Here is a 9909-nt window from a genome sequence, read left to right on the forward strand (position 1 = left end):
ACCGATACGCAGAGAAGCAATTTATGCCCTGTACCACTGGATCGTGAAGAAGGTACATACGAACGGTTAGACGTATCTAAGAGTATCGTGCCACAGAGAAGCTTGTCAAGCCCTGTGCAAATAGAACACAGTACAGAAGGATCAGATACAGATACGCATCGTGTAACGCGTAAAGGTCGCATCGTTAGAATCCGTTCGTTTTGTTCATTTTCTAGGTTAGTTAAAAAACACATATTTGTAATATCGTTTTATCTAATACATGTAGTTTGGTAATAAATATATAAAAAACCATACATGTTAATGCTAAATCGATAACGGTATTATTTTTGTGTAACAGTTGTATTCTGTTTTTGTATAAGTACATACAGTTTCTTTTCTGTATCAACTTTATTTTGTACTTCACAGTTTCTTTTCTATAACAATTTTATTTTGAACTTAACTTTGCAGTGTAAGTAGGTACTATGGAATGTAACTGCATAGGAACGATGTGTTTGTAAGTGTTCATTTGTAGATTGATACATTCAGTCAGAAAAGTATCGGGAATGGATTATTTATTTATGGTTCCAATTCAAATTTTTGTTTTTTTTTGTTGTTGTTAGATTGGCACAACTGTTTTCCATTTTGGCGCGGAGTTTGAGTTGCATCTGTTGTTTACATTAAATACAGTGCTATTTTTAGTTATATCATATCTAGTGTGTATTGCTAATTTCATAATGGATAAAAACATCGAACAAAGAGTTTGTCTTAAATTTTGCATTGCCAATGGAATATCGTGTTCGGAGTCACTGAAAATGTTACAGAAGGCTTACGGTGAATCGACTTTATCAAAAACTCGTGCTTTTGAGTGGTACAAAGCGTTCAAAAGCGGTCGAGATGTGATGGAAGATTTGCCTCGCTCTGGTAGGCCATCAACGTCTGCAACTGAAGTTAACATCGCAAAAGTGAAGGAAATAGTGGCTGAAAATCCTCATTCAACTTTGAGAGAGATAGCCACCGAACTTTCTGTATCTCACGAGTCGATCCGTACCATTTTAACTAATAATTTGGGTATGAAACATGTTGCCGCTCGGCTAGTCCCAAAAGACCTGAATTTTTTTCAAAAACTCAATCGCATGAGAGTCGCTGAGGACATGCTAGAACGAGTCAATTCCGACCCAACATTCATGAAACGCATTGTTACTGGTGACGAGACGTGGGTTTACGAGTTTGACATGCAAACTAGTCAACAAGCTTCGGAGTGGCGCCTTCCAACTGAACCGAAACCGAAAAAACCACGCCAAAGTCGTTCAAAAGTCAAAGTCATGTTGACTGTTTTCTTTGACTATCGCGGTGTTGTGCACTCGGAATTCTTGCCGGAAGGTCAAACGGTAAATAAGGAATATTATTTGAGTGTTATGCGGCGTTTAAGAGAGCAAATCCGACGAAAAAGGCCAGATTTGTGGAAAGAAAATTCTTGGATTTTGCACCATGATAATGCACCTTCGCACAAGGCCATCATTGTGAACGAATTTTTAACCAAACACTCAACAAATACCATCGAGCAACCACCATATTCACCAGATATAGCTCCAGCCGACTTTTTTCTTTTTCCTAAACTCAAATTACCACTTCGTGGCACCCGTTTTCAATCGGTAGAAGACATAAAAGAGAATTCGCGGCGAGAACTGACCTCAATTCCAGAAACAGCGTTTAAAAAATGTTTTGATGATTGGATTATTCGTTGGCGTAAGTGTATCGTTTCTAAAGGAGCATATTTTGAAGGTGATAAAATTTTGGATGAATAACAAACAGTTTGTGTATTATTGATCTTTTCCTGCTACTTTCTTGACAGAGTAGTATATCAAATTTCATTACTTGAATTTTATAAGTGTCTGAAAGATGCACTGTTTATGAGCTTAGGTATTTAAGTAGGTATGAAGTGTGTAATGTCATATGTTTATGACACAACGGGATATTTTTACTTCGATAATTTTCTATTAGTTTGGACAGAAGATTTTTGTTTTTAAATACATTCGAACGTCTGAATTAATTGTTGAAGAATGGGCAGTGCTCAGAGTAAAGATCCAGTCATCGTAGCCCAGAACAATAGTCAGGTGGAGGCACATATGTCTCAACAAAATATATTGATGATAGCCATTGTCAGTATACTATTGTTGGTGGAAGTATACATCATATGGAGGAAGTTTCAAAGCCGCGTGCGTTCCTGGATGCGCAAGCAAATCGCCGCTAACATGCCGCGATCTCACGCAAGTCAGAGTAGCAGCACCGGCACAGCCAGTGATTCTCAATCCTGCGCCCGCGACTTCTCAGTCTTATTCGTTAAAAGTGTGTCATGATCATAGTGCATTTTGTGTATGAAACTAAAGTATATATTATAATTTAAACAAACTTTTATATATTTTCTTGATTTTGCAAATCGTGTTAATGTTTTTTACAATATTATTCAAAATTTTGTATACAACCTTTTTTTTAAAAAAAAAGAGGGGAATGATGTAGCGACATGCAACTTGCTGAATTGCATTTTTATGTAGAGCGACTGGCGATCGAATCCCCTCCGTTCTCAGTCGTCTCGTGGTCTTGATCGGTAACGCGCATATTGTACAAATTTAATTATTCTATTGGCAATAAATCTCAATCAGTGAAATTATTCGTTTCTCTCTTAGAGAGAGACCCATATTCCCACCAGACTCTCCCGACACCCTTTCTTATGTCATCAGTAATACGTAGCAGTGCAGTAGTTGTGCTGTGTCCGGGCCTAAAACCAGACTGATATCGATTGAGAAGATTGTCGTCAATCAAGTGTTTTAAAATCTGATTAAAGGCAGAGGCTTCGAGGATTTTAGACAGGAAGGAAAGGATGAAAATGAACGAATGAAACGCACATCATTTAAACGGATAGGATCAGGAATCTTGGCGAGAGGACGAACAAAAGCATTACGCCATGAGGTAGGAAAACGATGTTCTATAAAACTGGTATTTATAATGTGCGTGTATGACAGGGAGAATAAAACTGAGAATTGGGATCAGCATCCCGCGACTGATTTCATCCGGCCCGACAGCATTGAAATGAAATGAAAATGAAAAAAAGATTTATTTTTTCCACAACATACCAATATACAAATTTAAATTTATATTGGGAGGTGGACCGGAGCCTAAATTAGGTTAGACCTGTATTTCAGGCCTCCAGGTCACCCACCCGTGGCAAGAGAGGTTTACATAATACATAATTTATTGTGTTCGAAGTTTACAAAATGTGAACGCAAGTATTACCTTAAATCTAATTACCTAACGTATTACTTAGGACTAGTACATAACTTGAAGAGTCAGGATACTACTTTATTAAACAATTCAATTTTAAACAATAATAAACGATTCCGTCTCAGAGTAGTCTAAGGTAAGTAAATATTTTTCAATTATGTTATGAGTGGGAGTTGTACATATTCTTCTTCCATTCCTAATGGGTATATTGGAGTCGAAGTGTAAACATCTGTGTTTGTTTAAAGTGATGCGTAGAATGAATAATTGTCGAACCGTCATAACCTTGCAGTCTCGGTAAAGGTCACTTGTAGGATATCGATAAGGTTTCCTAGTCATAACTTTTAGTACAGATCTTTGAGCACGTTCTACCTTCAAGATTTTGGTTTTACACGCTCCACCCCATGCGGGTATACAATAGTTGAGGATGGATTGTACAAGTGCATAATATACAGTTTTTAATAAAGTTGGTTTCAGTAAATTTCTTAATCTCTTGAATATCCAAATGAGTTTACGTGTTCGCGATGACAGAAGGTCTATGTGTGCATTCCATGTCAGGGTATTATCGATTTGGACACCAAGGTATTTAATATCGTTTTCTTTTTGTAGTTTAGTGCAGTCACATAAGGTTTGTGCATTTAAACAAGTATGTAATATTAAGTTATAATTATTCGGGGGTGGGTTGTTTTAAAATTGGAAAATGTCATAAATTTAGATTTGGCAACATTTAAGGTAAGTAAGTTTTTATTTAACCATTGTGCTATTTCTCTGAGTCCCTTCTCAGCAACATGTCTTGCTTCAGCCCAAGAATCTCCCTGAAATATGACAGCAGTGTCGTCCGCGTACGAAAATATTTGTCCTTTATAAGGCTTGTACTGACATAGTTCATTTATATATATCAGGAAGAGACTCGGGCCAAGAACACTTCCTTGGGGCACACCGCATGTAACTAGTAGAGGATTGCTTACCTGGTCTTTTATTTTGACTGATTGGGTTCTGTTGGATAAGTAACTCTCAAATAATTGGAGCGGTAGGCCACGTCTTCCAACGGCTTCCATTTTTTGTAACAGAATCGTAGAAGAGACTGTGTCGAATGCCTTTGATAGGTCAAGGAAAGATCCGACACATTTTTTTTTTCTGATTGACATTACTAACAATGAAATCTGTTTATTGTGTGACTGCCTCTTCAGTTGATTTATTTGTCTGAAAACCAAATTCTGAATCCGACAGGATATTCTCTTGTTTTAGATATTTCACAAGACGTGAATTAAGTAATTTTTCAAAAATTTTTGATAGAGCAGTCAGTACAGATATTGGGCGATAATTTTCGACGTAGTCTCTGCTACCGCTCTTATGGATGGGAAGAATGATTGAGTGCTTAAGGCAGTCAGGAAAAATTCCCAAGGAAAGACAAAGATTAAATATATGTACCAAAATAGGGCTAATTGTACTCATTTTTAGGAATGACGATGGTATTCCATCCCATCCAGTAGCAGAATCATTTTTAAGATTAATTATAAGAGATTCAACTTCAGTAACGTCGGTTTCAAGTAAAGCAATTGAGCATCTAATATTAAAAGTATTGGCTTTATTTTTGATGTTTTCAGCAAGTTTGGGGCCTATATTTACAAAATATTCATGTACGGTATTGATTGGATTTGAGCTAGTGATGGATGTGGGTTTATAAGTTCTTCTGCAGGATTTTTGTTAGGAGTAGTATCTGTTATGGTTCTTATGGCCTTCCATGTTTGTTTTGGGGTTTAACCTTTATCAATAAGTAATGTGTCATGTTTCTCTTTGAGTGATCTTAAAAGGTTGTTACAGTAATTCCTATAACGGTCTTTCATATCAAGAATTTTTGACAAAAAGGAGACCTATGAGATCACGTCGTAACTTTCATATTGTCTCCTTTTTGTACAGTGTACTTTTTAATCCCCTTTTCCCTAAAAATCTGTCAGAAAAATTGACTTTTCGCATCCATGATCCACGCCTTTGTTCCTGTCAAAAATTCTTGATATGAAAGACCGTTATAGGAATTACTGTAACAACCTTTTAAGATCACTCAAAGAAAAACATGACACATTACTTATTGATAAATGTAAAACCCCAAAACAAACATGGAAGGCCATAAGAACCATAACAGATACTACTCCTAACAAAAATCCTGCAGAAGAACTTCTAAAACCCACATCCATCACTAGCTCAAATCCAATCAATACCGTACATGAATATTTTGTAAATATAGGCCCCAAACTTGCTGAAAACATCAAAAATAAAGCCAATACTTTTAATATTAGATGCTCAATTGCTTTACTTGAAACCGACGTCACTGAAGTTGAATCTCTTATAATTAATCTTAAAAATGATTCTGCTACTGGATGGGATGGAATACCATCGTCATTCCTAAAAATGAGTACAATTAGCCCTATTTTATATTTTAAGTTGATTCGAATCTATAGTTATGGCGTCTGAAAGGCGTTCACGATCGCGTAGGCGTTGTGGCGACATCTCTACGCCACTCGTCACAACATCAAATCAAACAACTACTGTCAATCATCGCGAAGAAATTGACGCGCTCGACCAATAGCAGCGAAGAATCTAAGACGCGATTTCAAAGATTTCACGGATTGGAGCTATATATACAACCTCCGACACAACATCGTCGGAGCCGCGGTTCCCCAGGCATAACATCTAGCCTGGCGGAAGATCTTCCCTTTGGTGGCGGTCGAGCCGAATCATCGCTCCCGCTACATTGGTGACCTCGACGTGATTGGAAGCAACCTTCTCCATCATCATCAACTCCAATCCTCAGCATCACTCCTCACTCTGCAAGCAGTCTCACAGCAAGCCAGCAACTGGGTATCGCAGCAGGTCCATCGCAGCCAACGCAACGAGCTTTTCCTGGTCCTGTCTCCACCCGCACTCACTCTCATCGACTTCAGCGACCGACGCATCTACCGCAGCCCACGCTTGGATCTCTTCGACGGCCGCTCTTCTCTCCAGCGTGGCAGCTCTGCAACGATATCTACCGGCGCCAACAAGTCGACTTCGCTCTCTACTGTCTCGACTCACCGCAGACTACGAGCAACGCAACAGCTCACTCCTGACTCACTAGGACTTCGAGCAACTTCCGACTCACTGGAAGACAACTGGCACTTGCAAGCTACAACTGAAGCACAGATTGCACAGCAAGATCAAGACTTCAGACCTCCGGTCTTGGGGGGGAGTACTGTGGCGACATCTCTACGCCACTCGTCACAACATCAAATCAAACAACTACTGTCAATCATCGCGAAGAAATTGACGCGCTCGACCAATAGCAGCGAAGAATCTAAGACGCGATTTCAAAGATTTCACGGATTGGAGCTATATATACAACCTCCGACACAACATCGTCGGAGCCGCGGTTCCCCAGGCATAACATCTAGCCTGGCGGAAGATCTTCCCTTTGGTGGCGGTCGAGCCGAATCATCGCTCCCGCTACAGCGTCATGTATCGAAACATCGACGGCACCGCCGTAATTCAACTAGCTCTGATCGTAGTCTAGGGTCTGAAAGGCGTTCTCGAATTGATAAGCGAAATACGTCGAAGCGTCCACGCAGTTATTATTCGGATAGCTCTGAGCGTTCTATTTCATCACCAGCCAGAAACAGACATTACAAACGGTCCAAAGAACGGTCTATGCAGTGTAAAAAAAGTCGTAAGCATGAAATTTATATTAGAAACAAGATGTCAAAATCCAGCACATCTATTCGCAATAGTAGTAGATCGGAGATAAGTACCCCCCCCCCGTTAGCAGAAGCGGAGAAATCAAACGCCAAAACTTTAGAAAATGTAACTGGAACTGGAACTTCTGTTAATAATATTAATAATTTCGCCATTCGCCATACCCGCTCAATTTTTTACGCACATCAATGTTATTCCCGAGTTTGATCCTAGTGACGGTTCCCAAAATATCCAATCCTGGACACACAAAGTAAACGAGTGCGCTACTATTTACTCGTGGAACGAAAAGCAAACCCGTCACTATGCTTTAGCTAAATTAACTGGGCTTGCCAAACGTTGGTACCAGGGACTGCCATCTCTTCTGTATAGCTGAGATGAATGGGTAGAAAAGTTAAAGTCTGCTTTTCCTTACTGAGAATTACGGTGACATCTTGCAACAAATGTTGCAAATACGCTGTAAGTTAGGTCAGCCTTTAGATGTTTATTATTACGAAAAAATGTAATTAATAAATAAGTGTGATATTGCTGGAAGAAAAGCGATTGGTTGTTTAGTGCATGGTATTGACGATAAATTCGTAAGAATGAGTGCTAACGCTTGCCGTTTTGAGGAACCCGAACAGCTATTTTCGTACTTAAAAACGTTAACTCAAAGTTATGGTCATCAAGTTTTGGTAAAACGTAAGATACCATGGATTAAAGACTCAGAAACTAAATCAACTGCATCAATAATTATGCTGAGTCCAGTAAACCTGGAATTACTTGTTATAACTGTGGGGAATTTGGTCACATTCGTACTAAATGTACAAATCCTATGAATAGATGCGGTAACTGTAGAAGAGTAGGACATACTACAAAAGATTATAGATTTAATCGGAATATTAATAAGGTCAATCTGTCTGATAATGGTAATGATTCTATTACTACCGTGCAAGGTTCTATTGTGCCCAATGAAAAGACAGTTTTACGCATAGATAATGACTTAATTACCACTAACAAATACTTTAAAGACATAAAAATTAATAGTTGGGAAAAACAAGCATTTATTGATTTAGGCAATAACTGTATGTAGGGAACCTATTTCTATTTATCATTATTTATATTATAATTACCTATATATTAATATAATTTATAGTATTTAATAATATTTTCTAATTACATATTATTTACAACTTATATATTAATTTATATTTACACATTTACAAAATATAATCGACACGCAAAGCCGGGCGGCAAACTAATGCAAGGATAACGCATCATAGCTGTATAGCTACGAGTACCTACGATGCGCCGGACACGGCCGGCCGGCCGAGACTCCACTAGTTATGATTCACCTATGCACCGCAGACCTCACGTCGCTTGCCATTGTATCGCGTCTTACGTGAATCGCTTACTCGCTTGTTTTGTGTTTTGGAACTTTCTATCCCTGCTTCTTGTGTTTCGCTTGGACTATCTTTCTTTTCTCTGTGCTCCTTCTTTATTTCTATAAACTGTACGTGTGTCCATTAAAGTGTATTTGCGTGGATATAGACGTTTTTATTCCGGCATACTCTCAGACAGCTACAACTGGTGACCCCTAAGGACACGGAATTTGGAGAAAATGTCGGATTCGGACAGCGACAACGTGACTGTACGTACCAATGCCAAGAAGCAAGATAAGACGGCGGCGTCGAAATTTGAGGACGCAGCAAGCACAGCGGCGCCTGTATTTCTACCCTCAGCGCCTGGCCATATGAAAATTCCTTCGTTTTGGCCCGAGAAACCTGCCATATGGTTCGCTCAAGTGGAAGGACAGTTTGCCATAATGAGGATAACTGACGACCGAACCAAATTCTACCACGTCCTTGCAACGCTGGATAGACAGTATGCAGCCGAAGTAGAGGATATTCTCACCGGTCCAGCTGACTACGCGCGCCTGAAGTCCGAGCTGATTAAGCGTTTGTCTGTGTCGCGCGAAAATAAGGTGAAGCAGCTACTGATGCACGAGCAGCTTGGCACACGCAAGCCGTCGCAGTTTCTCCGGCACCTGCAACATCTCGCTGGACCAGCCATACCTGACGACTTTTTGAAGACGATCTGGACTAGCAGGTTACCCACGGGATTGCAGCCGATCATCGCTTCGCAACCCTCGCTGTCTCTGGACGCTCTCGCGGAACTAGCCGATCGTGTGCACGACATAGCGACTCCGACACAGCAAGTAGCCGCCACGTCGTCGTCAGCACCGTCATCATCGGTCGATCTCCTAACACAGCAGGTGGCGCAGTTGTCAAAGCAGGTCAGCGCGCTCCAGATGCAAATCAGCCGACAGCCGCGTCAACGGGAGCGAGGCCATCGACCCAGGTCACGCAGCGGATCGTCATCGCGTACTCAGAGGTCCAAATCCAACTATCGGCGCTTTCCAGTCTGTTGGTATCATCATAAACACGGATCTAACGCGAAATACTGTGTGAAACCGTGCGACTTCCGTTTCGAATCGGGAAACCTTCCCGGCAGTCAGTGATGGCGACGGACGACTGCCAGATTCACACCGGTCGCCTTTTCGTTAAGGATCGCTCGAGCAACATAGACTATTTAATAGACACTGGTAGTGATATATGTGTGTACCCTATTTTTGCACTTAGAGAGCACCGTACCCGTGCTAAGTCCGACTATCAATTGAGTGCTGCCAATGGTTCGGCTATCGACACTTATGGCTATATACAGCTAAACTTAAATTTAGGTTTACGCCGGAATTTCCCATGGCGCTTCGTGGTTGCTGACGTTACAAAACCTATCATTGGCGTAGATTTTTTATCATTTTACCAACTTACCGTTGATATCAGGAACCAAAAGTTAATCGATAGCCTAACCAATGTCAGCACTGTTACTAGAGTAGCCACCCGTAGCACCCTGGTGTCCAGCGTAAAAATCTCAACTGGTGGTAACAGTAGT

The 9909-nt window shown here is 40.3% G+C and overlaps 1 protein-coding gene across 1 annotated transcript; it reads left to right on the top strand.

The window, feature by feature from the left end:
- Window positions 1-8578: 8578 nt before the first annotated feature.
- LOC132904153 (uncharacterized) lies at window positions 8579-9478 on the top strand. The gene has a single exon (XM_060954070.1). The coding sequence runs from the start codon at window positions 8579-8581 to the stop codon at window positions 9476-9478; it is 900 nt and encodes a 299-aa protein (XP_060810053.1).
- Window positions 9479-9909: the final 431 nt, after the last annotated feature.

Source organism: Amyelois transitella, chromosome W, assembly GCF_032362555.1.
Source record: "Amyelois transitella isolate CPQ chromosome W, ilAmyTran1.1, whole genome shotgun sequence".
Taxonomy (NCBI): Eukaryota; Metazoa; Arthropoda; class Insecta; order Lepidoptera; family Pyralidae; genus Amyelois; species Amyelois transitella.